General features: G+C 41.0%; 1 protein-coding gene across 1 annotated transcript; it reads right to left on the bottom strand.

Moving 5' to 3' along the window:
• Nucleotides 1-8,068: 8,068 nt before the first annotated feature.
• Nucleotides 8,069-13,540, bottom strand: LOC103516684 (Usher syndrome type-1G protein homolog). Its single transcript, XM_008481665.3, has 9 exons — nt 13,504-13,540; nt 13,179-13,308; nt 12,398-12,622; nt 11,855-12,028; nt 11,241-11,427; nt 10,566-10,641; nt 9,985-10,141; nt 9,408-9,544; nt 8,069-8,802 (listed from the first exon to the last, which is right to left on the bottom strand). The coding sequence occupies exons 1-9, from the start codon at nt 13,538-13,540 to the stop codon at nt 8,555-8,557; spliced, it is 1,371 nt and encodes a 456-aa protein (XP_008479887.1). The 3' UTR covers nt 8,069-8,554.
• Between the last annotated feature and the right edge of the window lie 2,433 nt (nt 13,541-15,973).

Raw genomic sequence — 15,973 nt, forward strand, 5'->3', positions numbered from 1 at the left:
AGTTTTTGGAGTTGAAACTTTAGTGAGTCTTTGGTGTTAACATACATACCCATTAGTTTGAAGAGTGTTAAAACTGTAAGTTATAGAACTTTGAAGTTCGAAGAGATTTAGAACTGTTTGTTATAGAACTTGTTGTGTTCAAACCTGTGTGTCAGATGAACGAAAACTTGTGTATACGTAAAACTGTAAGTTATAGAACTATGAAGTTCGAAGAGATTTAGAACTGTTTGTTATAGAACTTGTTGTGCTCAAACCTGTGTGTCAGATGAACGAAAACTTGTGTATACGTTTGTAGTTTTGTAGAAGTACGTAAAATAATAATTGAATCATAGACCTAAGAGGTTAACAAAACAAAGATATTTTCCTGGGAAAAACATGCATTTGTTTTTATTTTATTTTCAAAAGATGCCATATTAAAGATGTGCTCTCAGTAATTTTCTTCACTGAGCGGGCACCCTAAATTAACTGGAAAAGACCAGAATGTTTTTGTCTAATTTGGGGAATGTCTTTTACCTACTTTCTACTTTTTTCCTGTTCATTTGTCAAATATTTTACCTCTTTTAATATATTGACTCTTTTTTTCATTAGGGAATTTTAATTGTGTTTAGCCTAAATGCTTGTCACAAATGTCGTTCCCCAAATAATACCTACACCTCGCTAATTTTTATGACTTGACTTGGACTCGAACTAATAACCTCCAGATCCGAAGTCCACCGTGTTAACCACTTCAAAGAAATTCTTACACGCTCAAGAAACAGCTGCAACCAAATTCACCGCCAAAAACCCTCTCCAATTCTACCACCAAGTGAGTACCGAAATTTTTTCACTGCTGGGAATCGAACTGCGATCCCTCGGTTTCAAACCGAGAGTACTCTTTGACCATTTAGGTACTCTATCAGACTACCCTTTAGATATGATTGAAAATTGGCAGTGAACTGGTAATTTCTCTCGAAAAATTGGCCTTTTGCTTCGAAAACCCCACTCGCCAATTCAGCAATTCACGAGTGTTAGCGTGTCTGCCTTGTAAGCGCTAGACCGCGGGTTCGATTCCCGCTCGAGGCGGATTGTATCCTGAAGGGATAATATTCGTTCTCGGAATGGCTGGCTTTATCCTATCCTGTATTTCTTCTCTCTTCGATTTCGGGACGATAAAAACTGTAACCTTAGCAGTTACAGTTCCCTCTGTCAAACCTCCTTAAAAAAAATCAACGGAAGAACCTTTTTATTTATTTATTTTTCTAAATATTTCTCAACCTGTTTGATTATTCCAATGCATTTTTCCCTTTTCTTTCTGCTTTCAGCGTTAGTGCTCCCAGTTCTCCCATGTCAAATGGTAAGTTACCTGTTTCACAAGTACTATCTACTTACCAATCGCTCAGTTATTATAATAGAACTTTGACTTTTATTAACTAGTTAAATTGGTCCCTCTCGAAAAAAAAACGCCGCTTCTGGAATTCGACTGAAAACGTCAATTTGGAGAGCTATGTACAAAAGTTCCGTAATATGCTCAAGTTATTTCAATATTCGAGTAAAATCAAGACGAAAATGTATGGGTCATTTTATTCCACTTATGATTCTCTTGTCCTAACTTTCTATGCCGCTTCTGGAATTCGACTGAAAACGTCAATTTGGAGAGGTATGTACAAAAGTTCCGTAATATGCTCAAGTTATTTCAATATTCGAGTAGGTTTTTATTATTTATGGAATAAATTTATTTAGAGTTGAAAGTTTTTGGAGTTGAAACTTTTACATACCTATTAGTTTGAAGAGTGTTAAAACTGTAAGAATAAATTTATTTAGAGTTGAAAGTTTTTGGAGTTGAAACTTTTACATACCTATTAGTTTGAAGAGTGTTAAAACTGTAAGCCTAGCGTTTACAAGGCAGACGCTCTACCAAATAAGCTAACTAGGCTGGCAATCTTTTTATAAGGTCGAAATCATCCCTAAAAAGGGATTAAGCTAAAAATTCACAATTTATCGGTAGAATAGAAAAATACCCAGATTCAATTTTTCTCGGCCCCGTACTTGATTGTAGGAATGGTCGAGTGGGTATCACACTAGGCTCGCACGGGGAAGGTCCCGGGTTCGAAGTTTTTAAGCCTAATTTTCACTTCCCATTTCTCCTCACACCGTCACCCATCCAAGTTTTAACCACGCTCGTTGTTTCAGGTACGGTAACAGCAAGCAGGTTTGGCGGCTGGTATACCGGGCTTCAAGTCACGGGTATTCGGCAGAGGCATTCCATCGACATTGCGACGGCGTGGCTCCCACCTATGTTATAGTAACCGTGAGTATGCCTACTGCCTACCCTATTCGTTTCTTTTCATAAGAAGAAGAAAAAGAAAGAAAGACAGAAAGAAAAAAGAAAGAAAGAAAGGAAGACAGAAAGAAAAAAGAAAGAAAGAAAAAAAAGAAAGAAAGGTAGACAGAAAGAAAAAAGAAAGAAAGGAAGACAGAAAGAAAAAAAAAAGAAAGAAAGGAAGACAGAAGGAAAAAAAGAAAGGAAGACAGAAAGAAAAAAAGAAAGAAAGAAAGGAAGACAGAAAGAAAAAAGAAAGAAAGAAAAAAAAGAAAGAAAGGTAGACAGAAAGAAAAAAGAAAGAAAGGAAGACAGAAAGAAAAAAAAAAGAAAGAAAGGAAGACAGAAGGAAAAAAAGAAAGGAAGACAGAAAGAAAAAAAGAAAGAAAGACAGAAAGAAAGAAAGGAAGACAGAAAAAAAGAAAGAAAGACAGAAAGAAGAAGAAGAAAGAGAGAGAGAGAGAGAGAGAGAGAGAGAGAGAGAGAGAGAGAGAGAGAGAGAGAGAGAGAGAGAACTAACATCAATGGCCGAGTGGGTATCACACTAGGCTTGCACGCCGGAGGTCCCGGGTTCGATTCCCGTAGGTGGAAGTTTTTTCGGATCTGTGCTTGGATTTCGTGGTGCATTCAGCCTCGTGAGTACAATTGAGTACCTATACTTTAATCGAGTAGCGAGCAGTGGCGGCATTACCAGTGTAAAAAGATAATTGAAATATGGGCATTGATTGCAAAGGACTCAAAGGAGGCACCTAGTAAAAGGAGATACCCACAAAGGTTGTGAAAAGACTCTGGTTTAACACAAATAAATTCACGATTTGATTTTTTTATATATATTTGTTTTCTTCCCGCCAGAATGATCGAGAACCGCGCGAGATCTGTGGCGGTTTCAGCGATGTACCCTGGGGGACTCACATCAATAGCAAAGGCCACTATATCCCCTCTGAGAAGGCCTTCCTGTTTACCCTCTGCAATGGCCAGGGGCAGGCCCCCACCAAGTTTGAGATCATCAAGAAACCATTCGCCATTTGCTATCATCCTGAGTAAGTAACTAAAGTCGGCCACTCCTAATCAGGTTGATCTGACAGGTACACCTGGTCAGGTCCACCTGATAGTGAGTGGCCTAAGTACCTAATACTGTCGTAGCCAGCAGAGCAACGATAGCATGTTGAATGCACCAGTTTCTGAAGGATCACTGAAGTTGAGCCAGCCTAGTTAGCTTAGTTGGTAGTGCGTCTGCCTTGTAAGCGCTAGGCCGCGGGCTCGATTCCCGCCCGAGGCGGATTTTATCCTGATGGGATAATGTTCGTTCTCGGAACGGCTGGCTTTCTCCTATCCTGTCTTTTTTCTCTCTCTCTCAGCGGGTAGCCAATCCATGCATATATTAAAAATCTCCTCCCCTCTTCCTCTTACAATCCTTCTCCCCTTTCTCTATTCCCTTATCCCTCCTACTCTCCCCTTATTGAGTCCCCTCCTCTCAACCTTCGGTTTCACTTCTTTCGTTCCCTTTTATGTCTCTCTTTCCCTCCCTCCCTTCCTCTCCTCTCCTTCCTCCTCCCTCCCTTTTGCTAGCTCTTGGTAGGTATGTGCAATATAAAGTGCAGTAAATACATAATTACTATACTGCTATTCACAGAACAACATGTAAAGTAACCTTTGAAATTTTCGCATTACCTAGAAAGCAATTGCATTCCTCGAACCTATGAATAGGTAACTTGAATAGATCAGTTGCGCTTACTTGGGTGATGTTTCAAAGTCATAGAGCAGGAAAAATGAGGACCAACGGAAGTTTTCTTTTTCTTCTACACCTTTTGCCTCGGAAACCCCACTCGCCAATTCAGCAATTCACGAGTTAATTTTTGTCCTTGATTGTTAGCGTGTCTGCCTTGTAAGCGCTAGGCCGCGGGTTCAATTCCCGCTCGAGGCGGATTGTATCCTGAAGGGATAATGTTCGTTCTCTGGACAGCTGGTTTTCTCCTATCCTGTCTTCCTTCTCTCTTCGATTTCGGGACGATAAGACCTTTAGCAGTTACAGTTCCCTCTGTCAAACCTCCTTAAAAAAATCAACGGAAGAGCCTTTTTATTTATTTATTTCTCTAAATACCTCTCAACCTGTTTGATTATTCTAATGCATTTTTCCCTCTTCTTTCTGTTTTCAGCGTTAGTGCTCCCAGTTCTCCCATGTCAAATGGTAAGATACCTGTTTCACAAGTACTACCTACTTACCAATCGCTCAGTTATTATAATAGAACTTTGACTTTTATTAACTAGTTAAATTGGTCCCTCTCGAAAAAAAAAATAATAATAAATAAATAAATAATAAAGCTACTTGTATTTTAATAGTGTGACCTAACTTTTGGCAAATCACCCTTTTTGGTGCTTCACATGAATTAGGTCGTAGTTATGTACTGGGTTGGGTTGGATTCGGACTAGTTAAGACAGGATATTGTTTCTACAGTTTGTCAAGGGAGGAGTGGTAACTTCAAAACAAGGTTAGTTTACCAACCTTGCCTAACCCAAGCCGGTACGTAACCACGACTTTAAGGGATTTTCTGTAAAAGGCCTTTGAAATAGTAGTCAATTTATTACCCTGGATGATTTGATTTTCCCCCTCGTAAGGACAGCAGTCTTTTCTACAGAAAACCCCTCAATTTTATGTTGATTGTTCCGATAGGGTATCTCTGTCAATTTTTAGCCCTTTTTTACTTAGCCCTTCTTCCCTATTTTATTAACTACAGTCAAAATAGGGTAAGTGTACCATTTATTCGCCCACCTAAAAAACGTACCATTTATTGGCCCACCTGTACCATACGCCACATAAGTCTGACAGGCAGACCTGTTCAGGTGTACCTGTCAGGTCTACCTGATAGTGAGTGGCTGGCCTAAGTGATTTTTCGACTTACCCTCTCCCCACAAGAAGTCTCAGGGCTTCCAGGTTGCCCTGGAATGCTGTTAACCACTGCACCACTGAGGTTGGTTCTTTACTACTCTTTTCCTTGTCTTTCCCGCTCCTTTTCTTTTCATTGGTTCTAATGAATAAGATCCAAAGCAGCTTTATGATCCTAGGGTCCTTTTTTCTTTAGGGACACTTTTTCTGCGAGGCCTCGGTGTGCTAAGAAAAGGCCTCTAAAGATGACTCTGCTGTTTAAATAGAGAAAGTCATAAGGTTTTGACTAATAAAAAATCGTTCCAGGGCCAAATGTAAACGTTTTGCCAACGAAAAGCTATTTTATAGTCATATCAATATCCATATTGTATTCTCACTTGCACCACTGAGGTTGGTTCTTTACTACTCTTTTCCTTGTCTTTCCCCCTCCTTTTCTTTTCATTGGTTCTAATGAATAAGATCCAAAGCAGCTTTATGATCCTAGGGTCCTTTTTTCTTTAGGGACACTTTTTCTGCGAGGCCTCGGTGTGCTAAGAAAAGGCCTCTAAAGATGACTCTGCTGTCTAAATAGAGAAAGTCATTTAAAGGTTTTGACCAATAAAAAATCGTTCCAGGGCCAAATGTAAACGTTTTGCCAACGAAAAGCTATTTTATAGTCATATCAATATCCATATTGTATTCTCAGATTATCTTCCCACCCTTATTGGTGCTTCACATGAATTAGGTCGTAGTTATGTACCGGGTTGGGTTGGGTTGGGTTGGATTCGGACTAGTTAAGACAGGATATTGTTTCTACAGTTTGTCAAGGGAGTGGTAACTTAAAAACAAGGTTAGTTTACCAACCTTGCCTAACCCAACCCGGTACATAACCACGACTTTAAGGGATTTTCTGTAAAAGGCCTTTGAAATAGTAGTCAATTTATTACCCAGGATGGTTTGATTTTCCCCCTCGTAAGGACAGCAGTCTTTTCTACAGAAAACCCCTCAATTTTATGTTGATTGTTCCGATAGGGTATCTCTGTCAATTTTTAGCCCTTTTTTACTTAGCCCTTCTTCCCTATTTTATTAACTACAGTCAAAATAGGGTAAGTGTACCATTTATTCGCCCACCTAAAAAACGTACCATTTATTGGCCCACCTGTACCATACGCCACATAAGTCTGAACTCGACGAACTTTTTCAAGATCCAATTTCATCAAAAGAAAGGGCTTAAAGACTACTATCGAACCAGTGCTATTCAAAAATTGTAGTCATAAAAACAAAAATTAGAAAAATAAATGTGGGCAGGTGGGCCAATAAATGGTACGTTTTTTAGGTGGGCGAATAAATGGTACACTTACCCTACCTGCGACCGAAACAATCACCCAATATTATTGCACTAGAGGTCAAGATAGACAGTGTTCCGAAAGTTGATACTGTTATGTCCAAACATCCGAGGTTCCGCCCGGGGCGGATTTTATCCTGATGGGATAATGTTCGTTCTCGGAACGGCTGGCTTTTTCCTATCCTGTCTTCCTTCTCTCTTCGATTTCGGGACGATAAGACCATAGCAGTTACAGTTCCCTTTGTCAAACCTCTTTAAAAAAAAAGTGACGACAGTTTTCCTCTATCTGGCGACAAGCTACTATCTGAGCGGGGCGGGAAAAACCAGCAACACCCTATTACCCAGGAGGTCACCCATTCGGTTACCAACCACTCGTAACGTTGCTTAACTTCAGTGAGCCATTGGCAAGTGACGCATTCAAAGTGCTATTGCCGCATGCGCAAAGATTGAATCCAAAGTGAAAAAAATGCTTCCATTTAAACCCCGATTAAGGCCCTTCCGCCTTTGGACGCTATTCTTTGCGGGTTAAGTTAAACGTTAAACCACTTTTGGTCAGAGTATAACAAAACATCTCTATTTTATAAGATTTATCTATATTTATTTATTAATATTTTTATTTTTTTCGCGTTTATTCTATGATTTATATTGTTTTACTTTCTCTCTATCTGTCGTAAACATCTTCGAACTCCGTTCAAAATTTATAAAAAGAAAAAAAGAATCTGTATAAAGTTTTTAAATAAGTATTAAAATCCTATTTATGTAACATTTTAAAACAAAAAGATGAAATTAAAAAAAGAAATAAAATACCTAACTAGTATTTAACAACATTTATAAAATTTCTTAGATATTTTTATTTGATTTCTCTTTTTCTTTTTCCTTTTAGCAGTTGAAAGATGGACCTTCTGCTTCTGGTAAGGAAAAGCTATTAAGATAATTCTTAGGTAGGTACTTGATTTATTATAGCTAGTGCTACCTGCAAGAACTAAAGACTAAGAGAAAACACCATGATTTAATTTTTCAACACACTATTGTATTTACAAAAATCACTTTCTTTTTCCTTTTAGCAGTTGAAAGATGGACCTTCTGGTAACGAAAAGCCATTAAGATAATTCTTAGGTACCTACTTGATTTATTATGTAGCTAGTGCTACCTGCAAGAACTAAAGACTAAGAGAAAACACCATGATTTAATTTTTCAACACACTATTGTATTTACAAAAATCACTCCAAAATATTTTGAGATTGAGTAAGAAGTGTAAGAACACCAAATTTTATCAGGCCCTAGCAACCAGCAATTTTTTTTTCTTTTTAGGAGGTTTGACAGAGGGAACTGTAACTGCTATGGTCTTATCGTCCCGAAATCGAAGAGAGAAGGAAGACAGGATAGGAAAAAGCCAGCCGTTCCGAGAACGAACATTATCCCATCAGGATAAAATCCACCCCGGGCGGGAATCGAACCCGCGGCCTAGCGCTCACAAGGCAGACGCACTACCAACTAAGCTAACCAGGCTGGCAAGTAGATAATTTGATTAGTTAGTTTGCTTTCTATTTGACAACTAAGCTAACTAGGCTGGCAACTAGCAATTTTACTGTTTTTAAAGGGGACTTACTTTGCTTTCCGTGTCCGCTTTAAAGGAGACCAACACCTTAAGTCATTTGCGCCAACTAATTATTTCCTGACAAATGGGTGTCCGGACTATTGCCACATCAAAACCTCGGGCCTAGCATTTATTTTTCCCTGTCCGTTTTAAAGAGGACTAACACCTTCAGGTGTATCAACACATAGTCGACCGGCCGTCAATCGATGTCGACTGAACCGTCCACACTGCCTCGACAACATAGTTTCACCTCGTCGATCCACGGCCGGTCGACTATGTCTGGAAACACCTCTAGGACACTCTAGGTCTTCTCGCCAACTACTTATGTATTTCCTGACAGAATAGAGGAAGTGTTCTAACATCAAAACCGAAACCTATAATAATAGTTTGCCTCCATTCCTGGTGGGTGATTGAAAGGGAGTACCTGTTACCTTTCGCCTCAATCCCCCCCTACAGTTTGCTATCCACAAAGTCCCCGGGGCAGGCCAAATCTCGGCGCCGCTCATCCAGGGCTCTCCTCAGCTTCTTGCGGGGCCCCATCGGGATGCCCAACTCCTTGAAGTCCTCATCACTCAGGATAAGCAACGCGTCCAGGTCTATACGTTGACATAGGAATTGGGAAGTGTACTCTTCCACGCCTGCCACAACTAGGAACCTCTTCATGGCGAGCCACTTGGTGTCCAACTGAGAGTTCTCTTCTGTAACAGAGAGAGGACGAGAGAATGGAGTGAGATAGGCCCACTAAGGCCAGCCACTCACTATCAGGTAGACCTGACAGGTACGGCTAAGAAGGTCCGCTTGTCAGATTTACCTGATACCTGATGAGCACACACACTATTAGGTAGACCTGACCGGCGGACCTGATTAGGTCTACTTCATAGCCTGAGAAAAATGGAGTGTCGGAAGACCAATCGACTGACTGGGTTCTGGAGGTAGGTAATATTTCAGGAAGCTCGACACTTCGAGAGTAGAGAGAATAGAAGAAGAATAGAAATGTATTTTAACCTACTGTTCTGATACAAAGTTGCCATTACTAGTCTAGTTAGCTTGGTTGGTAGCGCGTCTGCCTTGTAAACGCTAGGCCACGGGTTCGATTCCCGCCCGGGGCGGATTTTATCCTGAACGGATACTGTTCGATCTCGGACCGGCTGGCTTTCTCCTATCCTGTCTTCCGTCTCTCTTCTCTTTCGGGACGATAAGACCTCCATTGATACAGTTCCCTCTTTCAAACTTCGTAAAATAATAATAATAAATAAAATAATTGTCTCGTAAGATATGATCGGGTTTGTTCGGGTTTTCTTACCATCGCTCACTCGGATATCCTCGTTTTCCCAGGACAAATGACTAGGTGTGTTTCTCTTGACCAGACTCCCCGCACTACCAATGCTACTATCCTCCTCTGTTCGAGATACTGGAATACCATTCAGTGTTGCATTCACACTAAAATAACAATGAAAAAGTTATTAGATTAATCAGTGATGCGTGGTAAGATTTTCAAAGGGGAATTGCCCAGGCCAGTGCTTGGATATGAGCATCAATAGGACCTAAGCACCAGTATGTACTTTAAAACCTCAGCCATGTAAAGCTGATTTTATGTGGTCAAATTATCTGTAAGGAAAATGTTCTGCCAGCCTCGTTAGCTTGAAAGGTAGCGCGTGTAGGTCCCGCCCGGGGCGGATTTTATCCTGAAGGGATAACGTTCGTTCTCGGAACGGCTGGCTTTCTCCTATCCTGTCTTCCTTCTCTCTTCGATTTCGGGACGATTGTTCGTTCTCGGAACGGCTGGCTTTCTCCTGTCTTCCTTCTCTCTTCGATTTCGGGACGATAAGACTTTAGCAATTACAGTTCCCTCTATCAAATCTCTTGAAAAAGGAACTCACTTCTGTCGGAAGGCCACACTTCCAAACCCGGGTCTGTCGAATATGCTGCCGTACTCAAAGTGGTCCTGCTGATGGGACATCTGGAGAATATCCGACTGAGATTTGGACCGCGACAGTTCCCGGGTGTCGAACACGTCCGTTATTCGGCCCCGCTTCCCTAAAATGGAAGAAAGATCTAGTTAAGTGCATCAGAGTTGGCAATACTAAGTAGGTACATTAATATGTACCTACTTAAATACCGCCTTCAAGTACCCAACTTGCTTGAAAAGGAAACTCTTGAATCAAGAAAATAGTGGAACACTAGCCCAGTTAAAGTATTAACTTTATTTGTTAAATAAAATTAGCTTGGAGGGTGGTGTGCCTGTCTTTAAAGCGCTGGGTCGCGAATTCGATTTCCGCTCGGTGCGAGCTTTATGCTAAACAGATAAGGTTCGTTCTCGGAACGGCTGGTTTTCTCCTATCCTATTCCACTTCTCTCTTCGATTTCCGGACGATAAGTCCCAAGTCCCAAGACCTTCGTTGTTACAGATAGCTAGGTAGTAGGTACCTCTATCAAACCTCATTGAAACGTGAAAGATTACCTCCGTTTTGAGTCTCATAAGAATTGACGTAGATGATTTGAGAATCTTTTGATTTGGTCACGCCATTGCTATCCACCTGCAACAGAAATCAGAATAAAATTCACAACTCGGTGTTCGGTGAACTGTGGACTATAGGTAGACCAACCTTATTGAGATAGAATATGTAGGTACGTTTGTACGTAGCGTAGGTATACCCTTCTTAGAATGAGACTGAAAAGTCCCTTCACTCCCGCAGTGTAAACAAGAGGGCCCCCAAAAGTCCAATGGGACCCAAAAGAAGCAAATTTGTTTACCGGTTTGTCAAATTTTATCAAAATCCCACAGTGTTATAAGGATTGGGGTTTTAAAACCCTTTGGACGCCCACCCTGAGGAAAAAAATGGTGACAGGGTGCCACAAGTTTAGGGTGGAACAGCTCTATTATTGGGTTACTTCCCCTGATTTAGGGTGTTGGAATGCTATATTATAGTGTCGAGCTTCCCGATATAGAGGTCAATATTAGAGTGCCGGAACCCAGTCACCCGATTAGACTGCCGGCACCCTAGTTTTTTTCTCAGTGCATAATTAATATCTGGGCTCCTTTCTTGTGGTAGTATCAGCCTCGTTTATTTTAAATTACCTAATAAAACAATTCTCTCCCCTCTAACGGGATTCAAACCCGCGGTCTTTCACTCACCCTAACGTCCCCACCCGTGGACTTGCCATGACTTCCACCATTCTTCAGTTTCCTGTCTATGATCTTCTTTACCCCTACTGACACGCCGCTGTTAGGTTTCCTCTGCATTGTACCGCCCACCAGTTGAGTGAAGGTTTGATTCTGAGGTTCATGCTGGTGATGGTGATAGCCGTTCTTTTTGGAGCCGCTGAAATGAAAATCAATCAAATTAATGTCAATTAAGCGGGTTCGATTCCCGCCCAGAGCGGATTTTATCCTGAACGGAAAATGTTTACTCTCGCGCGGAACGGCTGGCTTTCTCCTGTCCTATCCTCCTTCACTCTTCGTGTTCGGGACGAGAAGACGGCAGTTACTTTTCCTTCTATCAAACCTCTTTGATCTAAGATTTAGTTCTAATACTTATCAAGTGCCAATTTTATAGTCAGGGAAGCACGATCCCTCCTTAGGCGAAGCGAACCTTATCCCCGATGGGAAGTCCCAAGGCCAGAAACTCGGGAAGACCTGACAGGTATGCCTGATCAGGTCCGCCTGTCAGGTCTACCTATCTGATAGTAAGTGGCTGGCCTAAGAGGGGCCCACATAACGGGCAGATTCCACCGTGAAGAGGTACTCACTTGATGGTAGGTATAGGAGTGTCCTCATTGATTTTATGTCCCAGATATTCCTTCTCAACTTTCTTAATCTGCTTCTTCTCCCTCTCCCTTTCCTTCTTCAATCGTTCCTCGTATTTCTTCCGGTGTTTCTCAGCATCTTTGATGGCCTTCTCCTTCTTCATATCCACTTTTTTCCTGCGAAGAACATTTTAAAAATGGGAGCGTTATTTTTGAACGAACACGAACAAAGTTGTCTTAGTTGTTTTGATCCCTTTTAAATATTTACAATCTAAATATAATATAAGTGCCAATTTTTGCTGATGGTGGGGATCGAACGCGGGACCTTCTGGATGGCAAGCAAGCGCGTTACCACTGGACTAACCGTGCCCTCTAGAATCTCTAGATTAGCGCAAGAGTTTTGCACATTCTTATTTTCGGCCCTTCAGGTGTGTCCCCACATAGTCGACCGGCCGTTGATCGATGTCGATTAGTCCATCGATGGCTAGTGGACTATGTTTGGACTTAGCACACACACATTTACGATAAGTCTTATTAGGTACTTACTTATTTACAAGCTCCTGTTTGGTGCAAGCCTTGTCCAGGTATTCAATAATCTCTTTCCGGCCAGCCAGGGCAGCTAGATCCATAGGGGTATGCAAATCATGGTCCAGGGCCCAAAGATTGGCCTCAAACCCAACTAGGAACGTAACGCAGTTCATATGGCCTCGAGCGGCCGCTACATGGAGGGCCGTTTGGCCGAAATGATAGTTGGCCTTCTCTGGGTCACCTCTGAAAATGGAAGATTAGGCAGACAGGGTAAAATGGGGTCTCAGACATTAAGAAAGATATTGATATTTAATCATTTAAGATATCACATATGTATGTTAGGGATTTTGGGTCAACTCTTAAGTCACTTTTACCGGACCTTGACAATCTTGGATGGAAAAAAAAGTATCTATGACAACTGGGCCAAAAAAGCCCAGTTGTCAAAAGCATTGTCTGACTTAGCCACATGTGTTCTTCCCCCCTTTTAGATAAGCCTGTGTGTAGATAGGCCCTCGGACTTAGTGTTTGTGCTCATCAGGTATCAGGTACCATGACCTGACAGAAAAAAAAAGTCTCTATGACAACTGGGCTAAAAAAGCCCAGTTGTCAAAAGCATTGTCTGACCCAGCCATGTGTTTTTCCCCCCTTTTAGATAAGCCTGTGTGTAGATAGGCCCTCGGACTTAGTGTTTGTGCTCATCAGGTATCAGGTACCATGACCTGAGAGGCAGACCTGTTCAGGTGTACCTGTCAGGTCTACCTGATAGTGAGTGGCTGGTCTAAGTGATTTTTCGACTTACCCTCTCCCCACAAGAAGTCTCAGGGCTTCAAGGTTGCCCTGGAAGGCTGCCCACAAGGTGGGAGTCATCCCGTCTTCATCTTTGGCATTGCAGTCTCGTTTGGTGGCCTCACGTAGAAGGGTGTGTTTCTCTTGACCAGACTCCCCGTACTACCAATGCTATTATCCTACGATCGGGTGTGTTCGGATTTTCTTACCGATGCTACTATCCTATCATCGGGTGTGTTCGGATTTTCTTACCAATGCTACTATCCTATCATCGGGTGTGTTCGGATTTTCTTACCAATGCTACTATCCTATCATCGGGTGTGTTCGGGTTTTCTTACCATCGCTCACTCGGATATCCTCGTTTTCCCAGGACATTGCTGGAGTATAAGCTGTAGCACTTATTGAGAAAATAGAGTCCTTGTAAAGCCTAAGTGGGCCAATAAATCAAAATAAATTAAGCAAATTTCGTCTGTGTTTGTCAAATTCTGCGACGCGTTTGAGAGTTATTGTAGAACAAACAATGCAGAATCACCGAGTTAAAACTCAAACATAAGAACGGTAGGTTTGACATCTCCACTAATTTCTAAATTAAAATGTCCAATCCTAACTCAGCTTTTTGCCAGTCTAGTTAGTTTGGAGGATCTGCCATATAATCCCGGGCGGGTTCAATTCCCCCCCAGGGCGAACTTTATCCTAAGCCGACTCAATTTTATGTTGTTTGTACCATTAGGGTATCTCTGTCAATTTTTAGCCCTTTTTTACTTAGTCCTTCTTTCCTATTTTATTTATTGAACTACAGTCAAAATAATTGTCATTAATTTTGCTCTGATTTGAATTCTCATTCAAGCTAGATGATGGGAGAGGGAAACCTTTTTGAATGGACTTCAGGGATGAAAATACACCTTGCCTCCCATCCAATTATATATCGGCCATGTTCTGTTATACTCTGACCAAAAATGGTTACTAGTAGGGAATCCTTTTTTGAAAGGACTTCAGGGATGAAAATACACCTTGCCTCCCATCCAATTATATATTGGCCATGTTCTGTTATACTCTGACCAAATATGGTTACTAGTTCGTTAGGGGTTTAAAAGTTCCGGCCTGAGCACGCCAGTGTGTATATTACACGAAGCATTTCGACGCATTTTTACCCCTATCATAACTCCGTCATTTTACAGTATAGGCAATAGAAAAACAGTTGATGACTTGATGAGTGCGTTAAGTGATAAGGTTGTGGATTACCTATTTTAAGTACCGTAAACTGAGGTGACTTTGCACCACTATTTTTTTACTTCCTCCAGAAGCATTCAGTCAGCATTCAAAACATTTTACTGAGTTGGTGCAAAGTCACCTGGGCAGGTGCAAAGTCACCTCAGATGACGGTATCTAATGTACCTACCTAGAATATCTGTACCTATAAATACCTAGGTATAAATCATACTGATTATTACCTATCTAACGTATCTTATACTAGTTAAGAATCCAGATTCGATTTCCAAGAAACACAATCCACCTAATTTAATATCTCCGTACATTACCACGATAGAATAATGAGTGAATAGTGCCTAGATAGGTATGATTTGATGAAATGAAAGCACTTTTTTGATTGATATTTTCCCACAATTAAGGATTCCCGGAGTGAAAACATCGTAAAACAATCGGTGAGTTATAAGCAACCCATCTTTCAGCAATCAACATGCAACTGAGACTAGGTAAGTACTGAGAGCTGAGAGATCTATCATGCAACTAGAATTACTAGAGGCTTACTACCCAGAACTTTGTAACAATTTGGTTAAAATCCGATAGTCACTCATCCAGATTTTAACCAAAGTCAATGTTTCTTCAGTGGGCAAAGGTGGTATACAAAATATCTCAAGAACGGTTTGTCGTAGAGCAATGGAATTTGGTATGCTATACCGGTATAGTCCAAGGACGCGACTGTAACAATTTGGTAAAAATTGGATAGTCACCCATCCAGATATTAACCAAAGTCATTGTTACTTAACAATTGTTTCGTGAGAAAAAGGTGGTATACAAAATATCTCAAGAACGGTTTGTCGCAGAGCGATGAAATTTGGCATGCTATACCGGTGTGGTCCAAGGACGCGACTGTAACAATTTGGTTAAAATCGGATAGTCACCCATCCAGATATTAACCAAAGTCATTGTTGCTTAACTCTATTTTCGTAAACGGTAAGAGACAACGAAAACATTTGGTCATTTGGATGTGAATATTCTAATCTATGTGATTTTTCACGCCGAATCGAATGGTGCTACTTCTAGAACTGTCCGATCGGATTTACGGTTTGAGAAAGTTGCGGGATTCGATACTCCCCCTGTGTCACATGACGAATTTCCCTTTATTTCGTGAATCGTTACTATAGTTACGAGTGAAGCATGTGAGATAGTTACAACCGGCCCCATGTATTTTTCACGCCGAATCGAATGGTACTTCCACTTCTGACACTGCCGAGCTTACGACTTGCAGAAGTTGCGGGTTCATCTACTGGCCCCTGTGTTTTCTTTCTTTTAGTACGTATATTCCGGCAATGTAATAGAACAGTCGTGTGATGTTGCACACCAGATTTTTTTAGTAAAAAGACCGCCGCCACATAACTGGCGATAGGCCCGCAGCCGGCTGAGCGGCCAAATCTTTAGATATACCTTCGAACCTGTGAGGACATGAACATACCTAACAAAATCACAAATAATCTAACTAATTAATGTAATTAATAAGGTCTTTCCATTTGATTCATTTGTTCAACATAATCTCAGAACATATCTGAAATTTTTATAAATGGTATATCC

The sequence above is a fragment of the Diaphorina citri genome, unplaced genomic scaffold (genome assembly GCF_000475195.1).
Source record: "Diaphorina citri unplaced genomic scaffold, Diaci psyllid genome assembly version 1.1 scaffold1642, whole genome shotgun sequence".
NCBI lineage: Eukaryota > Metazoa > Arthropoda > Insecta > Hemiptera > Psyllidae > Diaphorina > Diaphorina citri.